The 24,556-nt window shown below is 50.7% G+C and overlaps 1 protein-coding gene across 1 annotated transcript; it reads right to left on the reverse strand.

Annotated features, from left to right (window-relative positions):
- Nucleotides 1–270: 270 nt before the first annotated feature.
- Nucleotides 271–22,969, reverse strand: LOC144116458 (uncharacterized). Its single transcript, XM_077651201.1, has 5 exons — nucleotides 22,768–22,969; nucleotides 10,391–10,581; nucleotides 5,594–5,962; nucleotides 4,346–4,513; nucleotides 271–931 (listed from the first exon to the last, which is right to left on the reverse strand). Exons 1-5 carry the CDS (start codon nucleotides 22,967–22,969, stop codon nucleotides 353–355), a joined length of 1,509 nt encoding a protein of 502 aa, XP_077507327.1. The 3' UTR covers nucleotides 271–352.
- Nucleotides 22,970–24,556: the final 1,587 nt, after the last annotated feature.

Genomic DNA, 24,556 nt, shown 5'->3' on the forward strand with positions numbered 1-24,556 from the left:
TGGATCTTTGGAGCCAGAAAATATGTTGAATACCTCAATACTTAGAAATATAATGAGTAGCGATGCTGACAGCATTACCATACCGGAGTCTATGCAACCAGTAGGCAAAATAAGCAAAGCGCGCATGTGCTCACTGTAGGTTCTCAGGCACATGCAAGCAGCTGACGACGCTTTATGGATGATATATTTTATTCAACCACATTGTAGGATACGGCTTGGCTTAAGCAAATCGGGCTTAAACAATAAAAATACGTAATACACGTAAAACAGTAAAATATATAATACCGGCAAAACAAATAAAGGACCATACCGCAGACTTTGGCGGGCAAAAACAATGACGCGTAAGGGTCGCTCATTCGCCCCTGTGCGTCTTCTGGTGCGTCAGCAAGTGCTCATTGCGGTAGAAGGCGCGCCCACACCGCTCGCACGGGTAGCGTCTTTCCCCAGTGTGCTTGCGGTAGTGCCTCGACAGCGCATCGGAGCGGGCAAACTTCATGCCGCAGTTGGCCCAGTCGCACTCGTACGGCTTCTCGCCGGTGTGCGAGCGCAGGTGCGCCTCGAAGTGCCTGCGCTTGGTGTGGCGTCTGCCGCAACCAGGGTACGAGCAGATGTAGACGGCACCCCCTTTAACACGTGTCGTCCCCTGCTGTCCACCGGGATCTCTTCCTTCAGGCACAGCCAGAACTGCACAACTGCACCGGGGGCCTGTTTCCGGGTTGGGGGAGCCTATTTCGGTGCTGGCAGACGGGCCCTCTGCTGAGGAGCAAGGGCCTGTCACCGTGTCCACGTGAGGAGGCGTCTGATTTCCGCACTGGATGACGTGATGCTCGGTCTCCATAGGAAACAACTGTGCGGCCGGAACGTTTGGCTCGTACTGGCTGCCATCTACGATGGGGTCCAGGCCCTCAGGTGGCTGACGCTGGTCCGGGATCTGCAGGCAGTTTTTTTTTATTAGGACACTACTGCTATACCAGCGCGCCGATTTAATTATGCAAGAATGTGAAAATTCCACTACTCGTTACCTGACCTCTCCTAAGAGGTACTGTGTCATCATTTCTGACCAAGGAAACACTTACGAGGATATGTTTTGCAAAATATGATCCGGCGTGCTCCAAGCAGGATAGGCGCATCGTAGTGATTCCTAACAATGCCGTGCCGAAGGTGTCTATAACTGGCAAGCTAGTTGAAGATGTCGGCTCCACAAATAACCTTGAACAGGCGGATTCAGGTCCAGTTACTGCATTTAGGACGCTCCTATACTTCCCGCGCCCCTTGCAGCAATGTTTCACAGATTAGGGCCTCTTTGTAGGCAAGTTGAACCACAACCTGGAGTCTATGGGCACTGTTCAGGCCGCTGCGATGATACTGGAGGGTTATAAGTACTGTGCACTCAATGACTGATGTGCCTTAACTGCTGAATGCTCACGCGAGGGCAAACCTAGCAGCCCCACTGAAGGGACAACTCCTGCAACCATTTAGGCTGCTGTGGCTTGGTGTTACGTGTGCACACTGAAAAATGAACAGAGCATAGCTTTCACGCGGGCGGGTGCCAGTAGCGACGACGTACACCAAGTGAACAAGGGACAGATGATGTTTGGTGCGAGGGAGCAGCACTAGAAAAAGCTAATGCTATCCCTGTGATCAAAGCACTAGGCGAGCTGGACGAACATCGGATATTTAGGCTTGGAGGCCTTCATATCCGGAGCAACTTAACCAGCACGCAACAGCACAAGTTGCTGTGCGTCAGTTCACATAAACAAGCAGCCCTGTTGAACAGCCTATTCACTGAGTGTTACCTGCCGAGCTGTCACAATTGCTGTGCATACTTTCACCTGGCTTATGCAGGAACCGAGCGAGTGCGAATGTATAATGTGCAGAGGGAAGCATGCTTGCCTTTATTTTCAGAAACACTGCTGTATAATCAGTATCATTGGTGTGTTTAACAGCAGTATATGTCGATTAAAGACGCGGTGAAAAATTGGCGTCGACGTTGTCCGACGTCTCCACCATCCCATTACAGTGCAGGCCTGTAGGATTGAAGCACCGCACAGGCTAGAGAGGATCGGTGAAATAATATTCAAATGAACACGGCGCACCGGCGCGGAAGAAAAAAAAAGGGCGCCCGTCTGCTGGGCGATGTCAGTGCACATTAAAGATCCCTAGATTGTTGAAATTATTGTGGAGTTCTCCACTGCGGCCTCTGCCCCTCTCTTATTCAAATCCCACCTTCCTCCCTTCCCTCATTGCGTGGGTGAGGCGTACGCCGAGAAGTGAGACAGGTATTGCGCCATTTACTTTCCTCAAAAAACCGCTAATAAAAAAAAATTATGCGGGCATCTAAGCAGTTCTTAAGATGTGTAAATGCGACAGCATCACTTGTAGCTGTTTCTGTCACTGAGTTATATCGCTGAGCTTAGTGCGACTGCGCTAGTTTTCAAAGTGCAATGTTGCTTTTTAGAGATGGCGACAACGCAAGACGACAAACAGGCCACATTGTGGTCTGTCACTCGAATCTTATTCGTGGAGCTCACGATACAGTAGTGTTTCACCCACATTTTTTTGTCAGGATTTTTTTGAATGACAGCACTTTAGATCTGTCAGAGAGAGAGAGAGCAACAGACCACTTTGCCGAGCAATGACAGTATTTTTCCGAGCGGCACCATGGTGTTGACACTACATTTCTTGATCGGGTTCGTAGGCAAATTCGACTTCATGATCTGGTCGTCGTTCTACGGGTACCTGAAGCGCGTTGCATCTTGTGTGGCATGCTCTCGAACGACAAGTCGGTTGCGCTGCCTCGCGAAGTGGTGATTACACGAAGATATGCCACAGCGAAGAGCCCAAGGCAGATTCCTACATGTACACGAACGCTGGTTTCGTACTTCGCGAGCAGTCAACTGCTACTTGCGGGTATTCAGCTGTCTCACCTGACGATATAGACGCGAGGGTTCCAACTTTGGAGGATGATGACTCCATACACCAACTTTACTCTGGGAAGGATGAAGTGGTGTCGAGCCCTTTCCCTTTTGTGCAATCTCTAGCTGCCTGAACATGAATACCACAGTGGAGCATTGTATTTCCTATACTGTATCTCGCGGAGGCAACATGCCACAGTTTACATGTGCCCAATCCAGTCAGGTGGAACGATGCCTCTCGTCCAGCGCCTGGGGCGGAGGGGGTCAGCCGCTCCCATACTGAGTGAGGTCTGCTTTGTTATCCGACTGAGGGGGTATTGTATTGCCGCTCCAGGGAGAACTTGTTTCCCTTCATCCTGGAGGTCGACTTGCCCTTCTCGGAGGGGAGGGTTGCATTTTGTAGTACCAGGAATGTTTACATCTCTTGCCTGGGCGGCGGCATAGACGTGTCAAGGAAAGGTGATGACGTGATTCGCGTACCGCGTTTGTGCCATGGGTTTCTGACGACGGCGGGTTTTCGCACACTGGGCCAAGTAATGAGAGATAAAAATGTTTCTCAGGAAAGGAAAGTGCATACCCTCTCTCACTTCTCCCGAACCATGCCTCGAGTGGAGGGACGGAGGAAGGAGTGAAAGAAGAAAAGAGGTGCCGAAGCGGAGGGCTCCGGGTTGCATGTTAAACCACCTTGGGATCTTTAATCTGCACTGAGACTGCAGAGCAAATGGGCGCCTTGCGTTTCACCTCCATCGAGACACGACCGCCGCGACAGAACAGGAGAAGCGCCATGGAAGAAAACAGAAGCTAGAAACAAAAAGGGTGGAGAACAAGAAGATTGGTTTACACTTTACTCGTACTATGGGCTGCTCATTTTGATTAACCATTGGGTGCAACGCCATTAGGGCAGCTTCAATAGTGGCAGCGCAGAAGCCTTCCTTTCGGATATTGTTAATACAATATTGACTACACACGCTTGCTGAACCATATTGTACATCTTTGGTCGCTGTTTACAAAATCATGAGGTAGAAAATGGTACATGGAATGACGCCGTCAGCGAGAGCTAATTGTGGTGTGCCTGCATTATTCTCCATGGAGGAAACATGAGTGTCAGCCGGGAATGCAAGCAGCGTACTCAAGAGGAGAGTGCTCATGTTACCATTCACATCAACAAATCTGGGTGGCGGCAGAAGTTGAAGTTCTGTCATTTTAGAGAACCGAAAGCAAAATAAATGTCTTTGCACACTGTACCACCTAACAGAAAGCAGGCCCAATACATTCAAGGTTAACACGCATCGCAAACTAAACTCACCACAATCGTTTGCTGCCCAAATTTTGAGAGCTACAAAAAGAAAGGCTACTTTGAAGGTAGGAAGCTCTCAAAAAGTCGCCTGAAGTGGTTAGAAAGTTTCGGCGCTCACAACATGGGCACCTACTCGTCCAGCCTCCCACGGCACCATCGGAGCAGGCACGGAAAAGAACTGCCGCGGTGAGCCCGCAGACTCTCCAGCGTGCGACGACAGGTCCGGCTCCAGGAAGGCGGTCCCTGTTTCTTCATCATCGGGAGTGTCACGGCGTCGGCCAGGCACACTTTGTTGCGCCCGCTGCGTAAAAAATCATTAGCTCTGGTCACTCACACTCTGCTTGGCCTGCAGGTATCGAGTTTGCAATGTTCTCCATCGTGCCACACTGAGTCTCATCTGCCGAAGTCTGCACACTTCTCCCTGGTGCCTAGCGGACAAGACAAGATCAAGCACTTGATTACTCTCCTCTGTCTAACGCCCTGTACTGAAGACAGGCACAAGGTTTCATCACTGCCGCTGGGTTCTGTAAACCCGAAAAGCAAAAGTGGTCATTAGCCAAAAGTGCGCGATTTAACTCAAAATTTACTCAATTTAAGAACGCATTTTCCTAATCCAGCAAATGTACAGTTTCCTGTCACCTTTCCAAAGCGGATAAGTGGAGAAAAAGGCGCACCAGTTCCCTCTGCAGTTCTCGCAGCAAGTGCTTCGTTTAGAGGACGCAATCGTTCCTACTCGTAACACTCAAGTTCCCAACGAAAGTTATTTGAAACAGGAACCCGACTTGCAGCACCTAAATCGAAAGTGATTATGAGCGTTAACGACTTCCCCGCCTTCGGACCTTGGAGGGCTGTCCAGTTTAAGATATCGCGAGTGTTGCCAGAACATCAATTGTTTCTTTAAACGCTCTCTATATTGGCCCTTGCTACCGCCTAGACGCCGTATAATTACTGCACTTAAAAGCAAATTAAGAAGCATTTCTCGTTTTTGCTATAGCCTTCCAAATCTTTTGCATTATTAAGAACATCTTTCACGGCCGGGCATGCGGCAACATACCCACGAAATGCCAAACGATTGAATTTTGCTAACATTAAAATTAATAGTTGTGTGCAGTGACCCTTAAGGTTGGCTTAGAATGTGCCACTTGGAAAGGCAGTGGCTTTTTCCCCCATCGTCCGAACTTCCCCTGCACGTGGTCGTCTAGGAAGCTGAACCTGAAGTCTAGGAATCGAAATGAGCCGTCAGCTGGGACCCCGTGCATTATCTCAAGCAGCCTCAAAATGCCGCCTGAAGCACTTCACACATGCGGTTTCAGAGAGAAAGGTTGCTTCCCTCGTCCTATACTGCATTCGCCCTAAAGGAACCAGGTAGTCATCAACATACCGTAAAACTAGCAGAGTCAAGACTTCCGAGAGGGCAGTCGACAGGACAATTTCCCCTCATGCCAGGCAAGTCACGGGTCTCTGCAGGAGGCGATACAACCCCCCTACCCTCTGCACTGCACTCATTATGAAGCACACTGAGAGCTTCCTTAGGCTCCCGCTCCACCGCGTACGGAACCAGCACAGGCATTGAGGTCTGCTCTCCGGCGTACGACGAGAGGTTTGGCTCCACCGCGTACGGAACCAGCACAGGCATAGAGGCCTGCTCTCCGGTGTACGACGAGAGGTTTGGCTCCAGGGTCTGGGTGGAGTTCGCCGCTTCATTATCTGGAACCTCAGGGCGTACGCGAGGCACACCTTGTTCCGGCTCCTGCATCAATGATAGGAACAAATTCAGGGTAGAAATTAGCCAATGCTTCTCAGTAAGGCAGTTTGTGAGCGCTCCTGCTGCGGTACCTGCAGCGCCATAGGGAACCGCACAGTGTCGAACGGAGGCGGCTCTGGATCTCTGCTGGAAGCTAGCGGCGTCGCTGAGAAAGGGAACAGGCACCGCAGGTCGCGTCAAGCTGCGTCTCCCTCGTTTACAGCTGACTTCTCGAGGGCTTGAAGCATCTCGAACCTTTGCCCGTGCGCCGCTTCGCCAGAGTAGCGGGGAGGTTGTGTGTGTGTGTGTGTGTGTGTGTGTGTGTGTGTGTGTGTGTGTGTGTGTGTGTGTGTGTGTGTGTGTGTGTGTGTGTGTGTGTGTGTGTGTGTGTGTGTGTGTGTGTGTGTGTGTGTGTGTGTGTGTGTGTGTGTGTGTGTGTGTGTGTGTGTGTGTGTGTGTGTGTGTGTGTGTGTGTGTGTGTGTGTGTGTGTGTGTGTGTGTGTGTGTGTGTGTGTGTGTGTGTGTGTGTGTGTGTGTGTGTGTGTGTGTGTGTGTGTGTGTGTGTGTGTGTGTGTGTGTGTGTGTGTGTGTGTGTGTGTGTGTGTGTGTGTGTGTGTGTGTGTGTGTGTGTGTGTGTGTGTGTGTGTGTGTGTGTGTGTGTGTGTGTGTGTGTGTGTGTGTGTGTGTGTGTGTGTGTGTGTGTGTGTGTGTGTGTGTGTGTGTGTGTGTGTGTGTGTGTGTGTGTGTGTGTGTGTGTGTGTGTGTGTGTGTGTGTGTGTGTGTGTGTGTGTGTGTGTGTGTGTGTGTGTGTGTGTGTGTGTGTGTGTGTGTGTGTGTGTGTGTGTGTGTGTGTGTGTGTGTGTGTGTGTGTGTGTGTGTGTGTGTGTGTGTGTGTGTGTGTGTGTGTGTGTGTGTGTGTGTGTGTGTGTGTGTGTGTGTGTGTGTGTGTGTGTGTGTGTGTGTGTGTGTGTGTGTGTGTGTGTGTGTGTGTGTGTGTGTGTGTGTGTGTGTGTGTGTGTGTGTGTGTGTGTGTGTGTGTGTGTGTGTGTGTGTGTGTGTGTGTGTGTGTGTGTGTGTGTGTGTGTGTGTGTGTGTGTGTGTGTGTGTGTGTGTGTGTGTGTGTGTGTGTGTGTGTGTGTGTGTGTGTGTGTGTGTGTGTGTGTGTGTGTGTGTGTGTGTGTGTGTGTGTGTGTGTGTGTGTGTGTGTGTGTGTGTGTGTGTGTGTGTGTGTGTGTGTGTGTGTGTGTGTGTGTGTGTGTGTGTGTGTGTGTGTGTGTGTGTGTGTGTGTGTGTGTGTGTGTGTGTGTGTGTGTGTGTGTGTGTGTGTGTGTGTGTGTGTGTGTGTGTGTGTGTGTGTGTGTGTGTGTGTGTGTGTGTGTGTGTGTGTGTGTGTGTGTGTGTGTGTGTGTGTGTGTGTGTGTGTGTGTGTGTGTGTGTGTGTGTGTGTGTGTGTGTGTGTGTGTGTGTGTGTGTGTGTGTGTGTGTGTGTGTGTGTGTGTGTGTGTGTGTGTGTGTGTGTGTGTGTGTGTGTGTGTGTGTGTGTGTGTGTGTGTGTGTGTGTGTGTGTGTGTGTGTGTGTGTGTGTGTGTGTGTGTGTGTGTGTGTGTGTGTGTGTGTGTGTGTGTGTGTGTGTGTGTGTGTGTGTGTGTGTGTGTGTGTGTGTGTGTGTGTGTGTGTGTGTGTGTGTGTGTGTGTGTGTGTGTGTGTGTGTGTGTGTGTGTGTGTGTGTGTGTGTGTGTGTGTGTGTGTGTGTGTTGCGTTGCGTTGCGTTGCGTTGCGTTGCGTTGCACCGGGTTGTGTTGCGCGCTATGCGACCGGGTTACAAACTGCACACCAGACTAGTGGCTGTTCACTTAATGGCTGATCGCGACGAGAGCTTGCGAACTGGGTCTAACAAGCCCTACCGATAGAAAAACATGCAGCACATCGCCTTATGAAGAACTTTCATCCGTGAACAATGGATCCGAACGCCGGAACCAAAGTGAAAATCGAAGTGCTAGCGCGCACAATTCACGTTCGGCTTAACTGCGCACATGGACCGTAAATTTCCTTCCTTTTTCCCGCGGTTGTCCGCCGTGTGACATATACCTTCGAGCTTTCCATCGTACCCTCCTCCTCTGGTTTCCTCTTCTCGCTCTCTTTCACCTCTGCTCCGCTTCGCGGTTACGCCGAGGCACGCGCCGTTCAGCCCGGCAACGGACGCCCAAGAGCTGCGCTCTAATAATGATAGGATTGCTCTTAAGTCTGCTTAAGAGCGCAAATGCGAAAGCCTTTCCCTGACCTCTTTCGCCATGCATTTCTACTTTCTTTTTTTCTGTATTTTCATTTTTCTTTTTTGATTTTGTATTCGTTTTTAGTTTTGGTATTTATTTTACTCTTTTGTATTTTTTAATTTCTGTTTTTCACTTGATAACATTTACGTTGCTTAATCAATTTTTACATTTTTGTTTTATGTAACACAAACTTATGTGACAGTTTGTGCGGACAACTTCCGTCCACGCGACTCATATGAGCCAAGAAAGGCTTTCGTCTTAAAATCACAGCGCCGAAGCGGCAGACGGAGAATCTTTGAACTTGCCTTGTCTCTCATCTGCCGTTCCGTCTTCTTTTATGCGCTGTGCTTCCCCGGATGCCCAACTTGCCCAAACTCACTGCTTCCTATAGGACTGAATCATTAGTTTTGGTTCCTCACGGTGAGCCTGTCCTCAAGCTAGTTTGGAACGCAATCATCTGGCCGCGCTAAAGGCAATCTGCCGATGTGTGCGCCCACTGCTGTGTAGTCTGTGGCACAGCAGACAATATCATGTACACGGTAACTTTCCTGTTCCTAATGTCTTTTGTCACGCTCGAGGAGGCACCAGGTGTCATTCCCACCGCCTGACACCGGTTTATACGAAAACAACAAAAAGAAATAGCCGCCGCGGTGGCTGAGTGGATATGGCGCTCGGCTGTCGGCCCGAAAGACGCGGGTTCGATGCCGGCCGCGGCGGTCGAATTTCGATGGAGGCGAAATTCTAGAGGCCCGTGTAGTGTGCGATGTCGGTGCACGTTAAAGAACCCCAGGTGGTCGAAATTTCCTCAGGCCTACACTACGGCGTTCTTCATAGCCTGAGTCGCATTGGGACGTTAACCCCAATAAGCCACAAACCAGAAAACAAAATGTAAAAACGCTGATGCCTTGATTTTATTCTGTTTTCCAGGAGACTCTAAAGTGCAGCTCTGTATAGCGCTTTAGTCGCGGCGTAGCTTTGAGAGACGCAAGTCTGATGTACAGCAAGACCCTCCAGTGCTTTGTTTACGCTCCGCTCCGTAAAAAAAAATAACAGTTTAGCACGATAGAATTAAAGGCCCCGTTCTCCAGCAAATCCAGTGTCGGCATTGACAGCGAAAAATCACGGGCATGGCTTTGGCAGGTGGTCCCCAGAGAGCAAACTAGGAGGCAGGTGGGCCACCTAGGTCACGTGACCTCGAGGCGTCATCACAACGTGCCCCCCGTTCAGTAAACAAACTGCCCACCGTGGCATGTGGCGTCTATACTAGTCATTCGCAACTCGGGAAGCAACATGGGCCACACAAATCCGTCCGCTGGGAGCACCTGCCATCGCAGGGCAGTGGCGTATCTCTTAGCCGTTGCACCACTGATCCAGAAGGGGTATGAGGACTGCCAGAGACCTATGAATGTGACGCAGGAAACGACCTTCCGCATAAATGGGAATTACTCCATTACGCTACCGTGTCAGGCGGGGCTTAAGTCTCCCCTCAATTTTTTTTCCTCCCGCAGTAATCTCTCGGATGTGTGACCGATTCCACATCAACTCGGGCTCACTTCAAATTCTGATGTCCGTCGTCAGCAATGAGAGCGCATCTAATGGCAGGTGTAGCATGTAAAAGTTAAAGCCTTGCACTTGTCTGCTTAACAGCGGAAAGCCCTTCCCTGTCCTTTGTCCCTTCATTTTTCTTTGGCATTTTCTTTATTTTCATTCTTTTATTTTTGTTTTGATATTTCTATCTTGATTTATTCCCTAATTTTATTCATTTTGTGTTTATGTTTATTTTTGGATTCTATATTCATTTTCATTTTCCATTTCCTTTATTAACTGCTGCTTAATCGACGCTTACAAATTTGTTTTATTTACCATACAACTTATGCCGCTCAGTTCGTGCGGACAGCTTCCGTCGACAAACTTCCGTCCACAACTTCCGTGCACGCCACTCTTGAGCCAAGAGAGGCTTACGCCATAATAAGCCAGCAGGAAAAGCATTTATTACTTTTCGCTCGGCACAAGGAATACATTACAGTATGACCGCGCATGTTGGCAGAGCAAACAAGAAAATTGGCTTTGAGGGAAGAATAGTGAACTAGGTAGGAATGAAAGCAGAAAGAGGAACAGCGTGGCGTGCTATGCATGAAACGACTCAACTCACACGACTTACCAGGAGTGGCACGTCAACTTGGGCCTGCTCGCGCTCGTCGGCAGTGACAGCGCTTCGCAGGAATTCCATGCGCTCAAGGTGGACCCAGCGGTAGAATAAGTGCCTTGTTGGACGTCTCCGGCTTTCCTTTTCGAGTTCCTTGGCGTACTGGTCGCGCAGCTCTTGGATCTTTCCCACCACATCTGGCACTCCTGTAAGGGAGTTGAAAGCTTTTGAACCGCGTGCCCCGGCTGCAGCTATCATTATTCAAATGCGGGTTCTGTCACTCCTTAGAGCGGTCCCTATTTAATTTTCTTAAGCTTCATTGCGGTGGCGTACATATCGCCACCTAATACGTCACGTCGATTGACAATGTGCCCCGATCTAGCAATACTAAACACAGCGTACAATGCGAAGTAAAACAGCTTCCGAGGCGGCTGCTCTGAGTTTAAGGCATCGTTATATTACCGCGTGCCCATGGGAGAGCAGACGACTGGGACAAAGTGGCCCTGTGGCCGATAGTCGACACAGCATCGTAAAGTGTTGTCTCTTTTCGTCACCAGTACCACAGGCGAAGGCCACGGACTGGTGGACGGTTAGACTACGTCGTAGGTAAGCATTTCCTCCACTTGGCATGGCAGAAGGTGTAAAGAAGGCTTGCGACATTTGCATTGGCACAAAATGAGAAGCACAGCGGAGAAGAATGCACAAGATGGCTGACTCGCCCACAGGCCCACTTCCTCCTCGTCGTCTGCTATCCCATGGGCACGCGGAAAAATATCCACACATGAAGGTCCGCGAGAATTATACGATGTCGACAATTCACGGAAAACACCTTCCATTCTCCTGCTCTTAGCATTAATTACAGTGTTAATTGCATCGATGCATCTGCATTACATGAATTCGAACGGTAAAGTGTCATTTTTGCCAGTGGTTTGAGCCCGAAGTGACTGATGACGAGAGGCTATAACACATACATTCTTGGTCTACCTGGAACCCCAACTTGCGCACACTGATGTACATCAGAAAAACAAGTATGCCATTTGAGAGTGGAGCCCGCACATCCTATACCAAGACATGCTCCGAGGACCGGGAGAACTGGCTGGCTCCACCACCGGGGGCTGAATTCCTACTGCCACTCCTGGTACATTACGTCCTCGACGTGCTTTCCCTTTACTCTGTAAAAATATAGTTCTCTTTCTGCCCACCCAATACCCCAAATGTTGCAATACGTGTGACAACCGAAAACCCATAATCTAAGACACCGTCTAATTATGCCCAAGCCCGCCAAGGAACAAACGTACCACTCATATCCCACCCTTATTTCTCCTCCTGGCTCAGACCCGAGCGGCCAGCAACGGCTGATCGAGAGGACGCCGCGTCAGCAGCCAGGGTTTTGGACTGAGTAGGCTACATCAGTGAAAGTGCCGAGCTACATCGATGCGCCCTATGATTGCACCCATAAAGGGAGACAACCATCACTAACCCACCCCCCACCCCTTTTCTTCCCTTGAGGCTCAATATAAAGTTATTGTGGATTAGCCCAGCTAATCCAGGATATACAAAGCGAAAGCGAGATTGAGGTCTCCACTGACCCACGGAGCCGGTTGTGGCCCTTTCCTTTCGTGAAAATGAACGGTCTTGGCAAAGTTGTCAACGCCAATGAACTGTATGAACGCCGTCAGCTCACTTGTTTTGTTTGGTTTTTGAGGAAAAGGAATGGCACAGTAACCGTCTCTGTGGACACCCGAACCGCCCGGTAAAGGAAGAGAAAACTAAAAATTGAAAGTTGGATTTTGAGGAAAGGCGCGGCGCTGCGCAGCGGCGGAATACCTGTGGCTCGGTGCTACTAGTGGCGCATGCTCAGTAGTTACTAGGGAGCGAGAGAGAGAAAATTGGCAGTGCCAGGATATACGTAGCGAAAGCTGGTAGCGGAGCTGATGAAGATGAAGTTGGCGCGACCTGCCTCGCGCGAAACCAGAAGCTCTTTTTTTTTATTCGAGAAGTGTGTCATGAGGCATAAGTTGAAAACGGAAAGGGGGAAGGAATGCACGGGATTGAAAGTTAAAAGAAGGAGTGAAGAACCGTTGCGCTGAGGTAGTCGCAGAGGTTGTTAATGAAACGGTTGTCCATAGTCCACTTCACGTAGTCACTATCGCGGTTCCACCGCAGGCCCACCTCCCTGAGGAGCCGTTTTCTGATGGAAGCCGTCGCTGGGCACATCACAAATGTCCGGTGCAGCGCTACAGTGAGGGCACCTGTCAGGTACTGGCAGATCTTTGGCACGCCACCGATGACGGACAGATGGTGTCAGAGCCGCCCCTGCCCGAATCCGGCGCACGGATACCTCCTCCTGCCGAGTAAGACTACGGGGAAGAGGGTGCGAACACGGAGGAATTAGAGCGCGTGTTCGCTGGCGCAGAACTTCGGAATCGGAAAAATGGGACAGGAACGGATCTGGGGGAAGAGGGGAAGGTGGCGGATCGTCTAACGTATGAAGATGAGTCATAGCATCCGCTTGAATGTTATGTGGATCCTGGGCATGGCCGCAAATCCAGTGTATGCGCACAGGACATGGATACTTTGCGCAGAGTACATGAATAGATTGTGAAATCTGGAACGTTCGTCGAACAGCCTTAAGCTGTTTAAGGGCGGCGCGGGAGTCGGTGTAAATATGAACTGTATTGAATGTTGGAACGAGCGGAAGGGAAGCAATGGCATTATAAATGGCTTGAAGTTCCAATGCCAGGGGAGTGCACGTATCCGCAGTATGCGTGGCGCGAGAGTTGAGATGCGGATGAGATGGACTATACACAGCAGTAACACCCCTCTCTGCAAAATGTGATGCATCTGTGTATAATATGCACCCTTCAGGCAGATACGCTGCTGATACCGACGGGGAAACAGTGGGGCGATTGTCAGTGAGCTGGCAATAGGACCACGGTGGAAGTGTCTTTAAACGATGAAGTTTGAGAGACTGTTTCCGAGCTCTATTTGCCACCCGTTGGTCGATGATTTCACTGAGTGTATTAAGTTGGGCGAACTCCTGTAGCACTGGTATGGGTGTTAAACGAAGCAGATATGTTATGACGCGCATAGCCTCACCATTGATAGCTTCAAGGGAGTCCCACTGTCTGCGGGTGAGACGTTGAAATTGTGCCTGATATACTATCCGTGGCTGAAGAATAGAGCGCACAAGCTGGCGGGCCGTATGAGCACGTGCGCCACCAGAGCACATAGCTATGCGACGAATCAGACCTAGAGTAGCGTGAGCCGATTTACGGGTGGCTGTCAGCCACGGGGTGCCAGTCCCAGATGTATCGAGGAGAAGACCAAGAATACGAACAGTTTCTACCTGAGGAATCAGAGAGTTATGTACCGTAAAATTTAAAGGGGGAGCTTTCCGTAAGGCGGCTTTATTTCCAATTCGAATGAAACATGATTTAGTAGGAGAGAGTGTTAGACCCAGAGGTGGGAGGCGAGATGTCAATACATCCAGCGCGTGTTGAAGGACCGACTGATGAATAGACGCATCTGGATGACAGCACCACAAGGTGATATCATCGGCCTATGCAAACACGCGGATAGAAGGGATGGTCTCTAGGGCTCGAACAAGAGGAATTAAAGCCACATTAAATAATATGGGGGCGAGAACGGAGCCCTGCGGCACTCCTCTATTGGAAGTGAAATTACCAAAAGGCTTTCCGTGGAAACGCACGCTGAAGGTTCGATTCGCTAAAAAGGCGTGAATGGAGAGGAGGAAACGGTGAGGGAGACCAAGAGTTTGAAGGGAGGCAAGAATGGCAGAGTGAAGGATGTTATCATATGCCTTTGTTATGTCTGTAGCGATTACGGTTCGTACAAGGTGACTCTGCGGAGAGTGGTCAAGCACGTCAGCAGCCAAAGTAGCAAGGCCGTCCTCCGTTCCAATTTGTGGGCGGAAACCAATTTGGGAATCTGGGTAACAATCATGGGATTCCAGCCACCACGACAAGCGTACGGCTAGAATGTTTTCATAAAGCTTGCAGATGGTAGGCGTAAGAGAAATTGGACGAAGGGCCGAGAGAGATACTGGAGGCTGACCTGACTTGGGTATTGGAACCACAAAAGAATGCTTCCAGTCTCCCGGCATGACGCCAGAAAGCCACACTTCGTTAAATGTATCAAGTAGGGTTTGCAAAGCCCTCCCTTCCAAGTTACGGAATAAGGAGTTAGGTATGCCGTCCTGCCCGGGAGTAGTAGTAGTTTTTAAACGTTCAATGGAGGCCAGCAGCTCTGCCATGGTGAGGTCAGAAGTAATCCCATCGGGGGGCTCTGTTACCGATAAGTCAGGTGGAGACGTAGCGGTGCAGTCATGGTTCGGAAAAAATTGACGGGCCGCTTGTTGTGCAAATGAGTCCTCATCCACATTTAGCGCAAGGCGAATGCTCTCTGTGTAGTCTGCAACCTGAGAAGGGCGCTCCATGGCGTGAAACATTCTCCGAAGATGTCGATTGCCCTGTTTAGAGGACAGGCGGGCGCACCATGCAGCCCAGCGTTGCCTGCCTAGCCACTTTACATAGCGCCGCGCCCGTGCGGTAGCGCGGTGAAGAGTAGGAAGAGCCGAAGGGTCATCGGGGTGACGAGTAGCGTAAAGATCCGCCTGGCGACGAAGATCCCATAGATTCAAGAGATGTATGTCCGGGTTTGGGTCGTCTTCATTTACAGTAGTGGTAATAGTGTGAGTAGCGAGAACAGCAGAGAGGGTAGAAAATGCTGAAGAGGGGTTGAATGTAGATAAATGATTGTCTGCGCATACAGAGTCCCATGATGTTATCCGTACAGTGCGGCGTATTTTCCGCAGACGCGTAGGCGTGCGGGAGATAAAAATAGGGCTGTGATCGCTACCCCAAGTATCAGAATCAACAGCCCAACGTGGGTTACCTGGGCCTAACCACCAAGTCAAATCAGGTGAATACGGGCCACCTCGTGGGCGGGTAGAAGTATTCGGGTGGTTTAAAAGTTGAAAGGAATGATCCGAAAAGCTCCCTTGGATGTGTGCACCCCTTGAGGAATCCGATGGGCAACCCCACGCAGTGTGTGCGCCGTTGAAGTCACCACCAATTAGAATAGGGATACCCGAGTTGGTAGAACGTAGAAAACGAACCCATCCCAGATTGGAAGATGCGGAGCCAGGGCGACTATAAAAAGGAACTAGAATAAGGGGTGTGCGTGCAGGTTTTAAGAGAAGGGCGACAACCTCTTGACGTGTGTTGAACCACCGTGAAAGGTTGAGCGGTGTGTGCGGAACTGAACTGTGAATATAAATTGCAGATTTACCTGGAATGAGGGAGGAGGCGGTGCAACGGCGATCAGGGATAGAGGGTGAATGGTATGCGCAGAAACCTGAAAGGCGTGGGAGTGCATTATGCTCTTGCAGTAGGAACGCCCATGCCCTCAGCTTTCCGTCGCGAAGGCGGATGTTCACTTCAGAGGCCTTATTAGCGAATCCTCGACAGTTCCACTGCACCAGCACCGATGATGATGCGCTATCCATGACGAGGCCGAAGAGCTTCCACGATCAGGGATGTCACCTGCTTCATCAGCGCTAATATCTTATCCACTGTCGGGGTAGTCACGACTAACAGGTGGTCGGCACCTGATTGTGGCCCAGTGCTTACCCTAGGTGATTCCTCTGATGATTGCTCCCGAGTTATCAGAATTCTTCGAGAGGATTGAGAACGACGCTGTTCCCGGCGCTGGGTGAGTTCGTCTAGTCGGCGGCGAGCCTCCGCGATTGCATTGTCTAAAACTGTGTCTTCGTCAGTGGTATCTACATGTGACGGATGCACTGGACGTTTTGGCGTACGATTTGATCCGGGAAAGTGAGCCGCTTGTGCATATGTACGCTGGTGAGGAGACGTATGGTGAGCAGCGGGCTCAGATAAAGGAAGTTCAGGGAAGTCGTTGTCGTCACATGCGAGAGCTGCAAAGCGATTACTTGTAGGAACATCCATTTTTGAAGGCGACTTGTGAAACTTCTTCGCTTGCTTCTTTGGACAAGTGGGGGAGCGAATGTCATGGTCCGGCGATTTGCACAGGGCACTATCAACTGTTGGTTCATTCATGTCGGCCACAGCTGCTGGATTAGGGCAGGTATTTTTGATATGTACTTCTTTGTGGCAGTGATAACAAAAAATACGACGAGGTCGGAAGGGCTGTGGTTTGACGATCGCACCGTAGTAGGTAAGGTACTTCGGGAGAGTCAACGGGCCTTGCAGGATGAGCAGGTATGAGCCCCGGCGACCCATAGGCCGTGCTTGCAGTACAACATGAGTTGAGCAGCGAATATTGAACATGTCCCGGTGCAAATATATTTATCATGTCGACAGCATGAGCCCTCCCGAAGAGGTGCGCGCAAAAAACCAGAAGCTCTCGCTCGTGCAACAGATTTCAGCACCCGCCTGGCCAGCAACGTCAACAGTCCACTCCACCGTCTTAGCAGCCGCGGTTACCGGGACGTATAAAAAATGTGGTTCACCCTCCACATCCGGTGACACCGGACGAGAGTTTCGACGCACGCAACGCCGCTCCCACCAGCTCTGCGCTCCTGCCCGTCCTGTCCCGCCACTTGGCCTTGCCGCTACACGACCCCTGTTCGCACCATGCTTTCGGCAGCTTTTCATCGCCATGCATGCACCTCCCATCACGTCCGGTGAGCTCCTTCAGCCGTATCAACGCCCCTTCATTCCTCGGCTGCGCGGCCTGCCCGCGTTTTATGCCAGGGACCCCGTTTTGTGGCTGGCGCTGCTGGACTCGCACTTTCATGTCCACAACGTGTCCAGCCAGCTGCTGCGCTATCAGCACGCCAGCCGCGAACTACCACCCGGTCTCCTGGCACAGCTGCGGTTGCCGCCTCCCGGTCCCGACATATACGCCGATTTCACGAAGGGCTTGACCGCATATTTTGTCTTGGATTTCCCGCCGACTCTCTGCGCTCCTGTTCCGGACTCGGAAGCTGCGGCGTCACTCGACTCACCGCCCCTGGCCGCATTCTCGACCTGAGCTGCTTCAGTTTTCCCTACGCCAGCTTACGCCCCGGAGCCGCTCCCCACACCGGTGTGTCGACTATTGCCGCCTCCGATTGAGCTCCCACACATGGTTCGGCAAGTGCCACGCGAGCACGCGTCGGTCTCTTGCCACCCTTCCCAATCAGCTGCTTCATCCTACACCGTGGTCTGTGCTAAGCTTGCTCCACCCGCCCCTTCAAGCGCCGCTACCACTGCCTCCAGGGATGCCCCACGCCCCGTGCGCCCCAGCGTCGACTCGGACTCTTCCGTTTCATTCCACGCCTCCGAACCCCCGGGCGCCGGTCATGCCACTGGCGGGCATTGGCGCCCGCCCGATGCCAAGAGCGCTGTGTCGACCTCAGTTGTCCCACCGACCTGTAATGTGCATTCCGGCGCACATATTCCGGCACAGTCCTCTTGTAAGCTCGACACACAGCACCCTTCTGCCCTCGGTCCCACATCCGCTTTCCCTGCGCTTGGACACCTGAGCGGCCGCAGTCGCGCAATTCATCAGTCTGGCCTTTTGCAAGCCCAGATGCTCCCACATCAGCCGAACTCTGCCTCCCATGACCTGCGCTCTGTTCCTCAGTCCAGCTCAGCGCCGCCCCTTTCACCTGAAACTTTCGCGCACAACAGTGTCTCCTTCCCGTCTCCCAAAACCTCCTGCCACCGAGACACTTCTGCTTTCAACAGTGATCTTTTATGGGTCACCTCCCAGCGCCCCATTTCTCACGTGAGCAGTGTGCCGTTCGCCTGTGCCTATTGGGACACCCATATTCTGATTTCATCCTACTGCCCCGTGGCCCTCCTTCGGCCACCGTTCTTAAGCCTTGTCCGACCTCCCGAGGCCTGAACCCAACGCCGGTGCCCCACTCGGATCATCGACTTCCGCTACCCCCTGGACATTTTGTGCTCGCCCATATCTCCAGGCCCTTTACGAGGCTTGTACATAACTCTCCATTTTTTTTCCTTTATCGCGCATCGCGCCGCGCTAGGGGAGGGGGGGCATCGGTAGCGGCGCTGGCATCTGTAGCGGCGCTGATGAAGATGAAGTTGGCGCGACCTGCCTCGCGCGAAACCAAAAGCTCTAGCTCGTGCAACAGATTTCAGCACCAGCCTGGCCAGGAACGTCAACAGCCCACTCCACCGTCTCAGCAGCCGCGGTTACCGGGACGTCCAATAAATGTGGTTCACCCTCCACAAGTTATGGCATACAATGGTTAGCCTTGGTTAATCTTGATTGCAAGTCCAGGTTAGTCTGGTTGTCTAGCTATGTTGTCGCATTAAAGACGACACAACTGTGGTTGCGGCGCGCACGAGCTCTTTTTTTCAACCTTCCGACATGTTATCAGGCATGCGACGCTGCTGGCGAAGCGAGCGGAGGCGAGCGCAAAGACGAGGAACATGGTGTGACGTCATACCAAACTGCAGCGGCGGCGAGCCGCGTGGTGTGACGTCATGCCAGATGGCGCGGTGAGCGCGCAAAGCACAGTAACCGTCTCACATATCTCGGTGGACACCCGAATCGCGCCGTAAAGGAAGGGATAAAGGAGGGAGGGAAAGAAGAAAGAGAAACGAGAAAATTGAAAGTTGCATTTTGAGGAAAGGCGCGGCGCTGCGCAGCGGCGGAACACCTGTGGCTCGGTGCTACAAGTGGCGCATGCGCAGCTGTGACTAGGGGGCGAGAGAGAGAAATGCGCCGTGTGTCGTCACTGCTGCTCGCGCATGCGCAGCACGGTTCTCCACGAATCACGTGAAACTGCTCAACATGCGGCCAGTGAAGCTTTGGCTTTAATATGTTTACCACCGCCGTCACGCAACCTGCTTCTCTCTCCTTTTACGGCGAGCGCGGTTTTACGGAGACCACCACCATGAGTCGAGCTTCAGTGTAGTTCGATGACACAGCTGGCCCGAAGCGAGAACAATAGCACGGTCTAAGAGCTGAGGACAAGCAGATGGAGAAACAAGTGACGGGAGCCAGACTTAGCGTGACACCAAAACTTTCGCGTGGCCTGTGGTCGATTATGGCTCTTCTGCTTTTCGCGTGGCTTGACGCCACAGCCATCACGCGGCCTAAGAATAAAAAAATTCAGGGGGCACTTCGGCGATCTAAAGTGAGCGAGGCGAAAGCCTCTCTGCGCCCAGTTTGGCTACTTCTTTTATTTTTTATTTGTTTTTCATTTTCTATTCTTTATATTATTTTTTGTTTGTTTTATTTTCTTGTTAAAACGTTTTCATTTATGATTTTCTAAAGTTTATTTTTTAATTTATTTGCATATTTTTCTTTAAATTTCATTATTTATATTTATAATAATAATAATAATAATAATAATTATTATTATTATTATTATTATTATTATTATTATTATTATTATTATTATTATTATTATTATTATTATTATTATTATTATTATTATTATTATTATTAATGTCTAATCTCAATTTAAAGGTTGCTTACTAATAACCCCTTACTTAGTAATCACTAAGAGTACATGGGTTATAGCAATTATGCCATTCATGACGTCATAGTGTGACAAATTTCGCAGATGGACGAACAACGAAGAGCCAAGAAAGGCTTTCGCCTTAAAATTCTGGTTGCACTTAAGGACCCTTACGTGCTGTGGAGGCGAAAGGATGTGTGCATATGTGCCTTCGACCTCGCGCGTTCATGAGCGTTCGACCTCGACGCAGGTTGCGCACTGCGAAATGAAACGCAGACGCGCCCCGCACCGCTGCTTCTTTAAACGCTGAATTAACAAGGGTCCGAGGACAGATAGTCTGGGAAGGCATACAATAGCAGGTGCATATGTGCCAGTTCCAACACTTGGACACTAGGTTCCAAAAACTCTGGCGAGCTAGCCTCAATCTTGACTGTCAGATGTGCGCTTATGTGCAACGGGAACTTGTGTGACACCACCCGGAACGCTGTATACGACGCACGATTACGTCACAATTTTGATACGAAAATTGAGTTTGAGGCAAGCGAATGCCGCAGAAATAATAATAATAATAATAATAATAATTGGTTTTTGGGGAAAGGAAATGGCACAGTATCTGTCTCATATATCGTTGGACACCTGACCCGCGCCGTAAGGGAAGGGAAAAACGAGGGTGTGAAAGAAGAACGGAAGAGGTGCCGTAGTGGAGGGCTCTGGAATAATTTCGACCACCTGGGGATCTTTAACGTGCACTGACATCGCACAGCACACGGGCGCCTTAGCGTTCTTCCTCCATGAAAACGCAGCCGCCGCGGTCGGGTTCGATCCCGGGAAGTCCGGATCAGTAGTAGAGCGCCCTATTCACAGAGCCACCGCGGCGGGTGTGTTTTTGACTGGATTCTTCAGAACGCGTCCTTTCCTCTCAAGCAAGGACGCTGACATCATTTTATTGCGAAGCAATACTACTTTAGGTCGCACTTCAGCCCGTTCCGTGGCGAGGCGGTGGTAGGCACCATTCACCTTTAGCGTGACCTCACTGCGTGACGTCACACCACGTGACCTAGAGTGACGTCACAACAGCTATGTAAAAACGGGGCCCCATCTCACGCCGTCGCAAGGCGAGGCGGTAGCCACCAACGGCGGCTCAACTCCCGCTCCTCTCACCAGGGGCGCTACGGTCGGAGTGACGTCACGCCAGCTGTATAAAACAGCTCCGCTCCTCTCGCCAAGGCAGTCATACAGCCAGATGTTACGATGGTGCCTACGAACAAGGCAGCTCGGCAATGCTTCGCAATCACCAGGCTTTACCAAGCTAAGCCACGGCCGTTTTTTTAATAAATTTCGTTATTTATTTTTATTTTTTTTTATTTATTAGTAGTACTGTTATTATCTTATTATTGTATGGTAGAAAATTAATGCTACATTACCAATCACACGTTACTTATAATCACTAAGAGTATATGGGTTATAGCAATTATGTCATTGAAGACGTCATAGTGTGACAGATTTCGCAGACGGACGGACAACGATGAGCCAAGAAAGGCTTTCGCCTTAAAATTCTGGGTGCACTTAAGACCCCTTACATGCTGTGGAGGCGAAAGCATGTCTGTATTTGTGCGTTCGACCACGAGCGTTCCTGAGCGTTGCACCTCGACGCATGGTGCGCACTCCGAAATGAAACGCAGACGCTCCTCGCACTGCTGCTTCCTGAAAGGCTGAATCCGCAAGGGTCCGACTCAAACACTCCGACACTATGTTCCAATAACTCTCCCGAGCTAGCCTCAACCTTGATTGTCACATGCGTGCTTATGAGCAACGAGGACTCATGTGACACCACCCGGAACGCTGTACACGACGCACGGTTTTTGAGGCAAGGAAATGTCGCAATAACTGTCTGACATCTCGGTGGACACCTCAATCGCACTTTCGGGGAGAGAGAGTCTGGGAAGGCATACAATAGCAGGTGCATATGTCGCCAGTTCCCATCCCTGTGGCTAGCTAGCCATCAGCTTGACCAGCACATGTAAGCTATATACAATACACACCACCCGGAACGTGTACGGCAAACAGTTGCGCCAAAATTATGGTACAAATGTAGACGGGAAACCTGGCGCCACATGGCGGACCGCCAGATATACCGTACGAGCAAATGGCACTTCAAACGCGAAGGAGAGGTGTGCATCATCGCAATCGATGCTGCTGTTGCGACTCCATCTATCTGGCACTAGCTCTCGGGCCTTGACTCCGGCCTCCAACGGAATTTCGTCCAGTGGGGCTAGCAAGGCTTTCGCCTAGTATATTGTGGCAGCAAGAGTTGGCGCGACGCCAGAACTTCGCGCGCCCTAAAGGCAAATTCCAATCGACGACCCGCAGCGTTCTCCGAATCCGCGAAGGAGCAATGTGTCTAAGGGCAGACGTGTCTAGGGAGCGTGCAGTAGCGGTCCAATCACACAACTCGGGGTCAGCATAGAAATCACCCATTGAAACAGCGCTTCGATTTCGCTGAGCAAGTTTTCGTGCTCCGGATCGCCGATTGGAATTCTCCTTAAGTGAGAGCTAAGAGGAGGCGGTTGCGTCCGCAGTATCGTGCTGTGGTCGACGAAAAATTCTTCGGCCGCCGCCACGCTAAACAACGTGAAAGTCCTTTTTGGCGCAGAGAAGACCTTGCCATGTGCGAACGAAATAAAGAGGAGCAATAAGTGGCAAAATATCGATTGTCTTTAGAGTACCTAGCGCTTCATAACGCCCCTGGGTTTTGCTGCGCTAAGTAAAGCAGCGCAGCAGAGCGAGGAGTGGTTCTGCAGTCAGAAATTTGTGCGCCAAGCAGCGAAGCTAAACACTGCCTGTTTTTTTTACTCAGCCGCCCGACAAGCAACAAAAGGTAGAAGGGACGCCGCGGTCGCGACCTTACCATTGAGCCCAAGGTCCAAGTAGACGGCGATGATATCCAGGGCAAGGCGGCGCATGCGTTCGTCGGCGTAGTCCGGGTTCTGGCGGTCCCACAAGCACCTCATGCAGCGGTACCCTTTGATGAGCTGGGCCTCCTTCCGGTTCGTCCACACAGGATTACGCTCCCCGCTCGACGTCGCGCTGGTCGGCACGGTCTCATCCATAGCTGCCGGCGTGTTGCGCGCTTGGCGACAGGATTCGTTCTGAAAACACGAAGGGAAACGTCGCCGGGTCTCTCCTTTGGCTCACGGGACGCAAGAAGCTGCGCACTGGTTACTTGTCTGGCTGACGAACGCGCAACGACTGCACAGCATATCTTTCTGTTCTTTGCGTCTCTGCCTCCCTACGACAACCAGGCCTCGCACACCAGTTACGAAACGCCCTTCGCTCAAACGCTTGCCCACTTACCTTCGGCGTCTGTTGCTGTTTTTGATAGGAAGCGTGTGCACGCGTGCGTGTGTGTGTGTGTGTGTGTGTGTGTGTGTGTGTGTGTGTGTGTGTGTGCGTGTGCATGCGTGCGTGCGTGTGTGCGTGTGTGTGTGTGTGCGTGTATGTATGTATGTATGTATGTATGTATGTATGTATGTATGTATGTATGTATGTATGTATGTATGTATGTATGTATGTATGTATGTATGTATGTATGTATGTATGTGTGTTGTGTGCGTGTGCGTGTGTGTGTGTGTGTGTGTGTGTGTGTGTGTGTGTGTGTGTGTGTGTGTGTGTGTGTGTGTGTGTGTGTGTGTGTGTGTGTGTGTGTGTGTGTGTGTGTGTGTGTGTGTGTGTGTTGCGTTGCGTTGCGTTGCACCGGGTTGTGTTGCGCGCTATGCGACCGGGTTACAAACTGCACACCAGACTAGTGGCTGTTCACTTAATGGCTGATCGCGACGAGAGCTTGCTCGGGCACAGCGAACTGGGTCTAACAAGCCCTACCGATAGAAAAACATGCAGCACATCGCCTTATGAAGAACTTTCATCCGTGAACAATGGATGCGAACGCCGGAAACAAAGTGAAAATCGAAGTGCTAGCGCGCACAATTCACGTTCGGCTTAACTGAGCACATGGACCGTAAATTTCCTTCCTTTTTCCCGCGGTTGTCCGCCGTGTGACATATACCTTCGAGCTATCCATCGTACCCTCCTCCTCTGGTTTCCTCTTCTCGCTCTCTTTCACCTCTGCTCCGCTTCGCGGTTACGCCGAGGCACGCGCCGTTCAGCCCGGCAACGGACGCCCAAGAGCTGCGCTCTAAAAATGATAGGATTGCTCTTAAGTCTGCTTAAGAGCGCAAATGCGAAAGCCTTTCCCTGACCTCTTTCGCCATGCATTTCTACTTTCTTTTTTTCTGTATTTTTCATTTTTCTTTTTTGATTTTGTATTCGTTTTTATATTTGGTATTTATTTTTACTCTTTTGTATTTTTTAATTTCCGCTTTTGACTTGATACCATTTACGCTGCTTAATCAATTTTTACATTTTTGTTTTATGTACCACAAACTTATGTGGCAGTTTGTGCGGACAACTTCCGTCCACGCGACTCATATGAGCCAAGAAAGGCTTTCGTCTTAAAATCACAGCGCCGAAGCGGCAGACGGAGAATCTTTGAACTTGCCTCGTCTCTCATCTGCCGTTCCGTCTTCTTTTATGCGCTGTGCTTCCACGGATGCCCAACTTGCCCAAACTCACTGCTTCCTATAGGACTGAATCATTAGTTTTGGTTCCTCACGGTGAGCCTGTCCTCAAGCTAGTTTGGA

The sequence above is a fragment of the Amblyomma americanum genome, chromosome 1 (genome assembly GCF_052857255.1).
Source record: "Amblyomma americanum isolate KBUSLIRL-KWMA chromosome 1, ASM5285725v1, whole genome shotgun sequence".
Lineage (NCBI taxonomy): Eukaryota > Metazoa > Arthropoda > Arachnida > Ixodida > Ixodidae > Amblyomma > Amblyomma americanum.

Coding starts and splice junctions, on each gene's coding strand:
- LOC144116458 (XM_077651201.1), bottom strand. CDS start 22,969: ATGGATGAGACCGTGCCGACCAGCGCGACGTCGAGCGGGGAGCGTAAT. Junction 10,582..22,767: donor CTTGGACCTTGGGCTCAATG/GTAAGGTCGCGA, acceptor ACTCCCTTACAG/GAGTGCCAGATGTGGTGGGA. Junction 932..4,345: donor TGCCGTGGGAGGCTGGACGA/GTAGGTGCCCAT, acceptor AACTGCCTGCAG/ATCCCGGACCAGCGTCAGCC.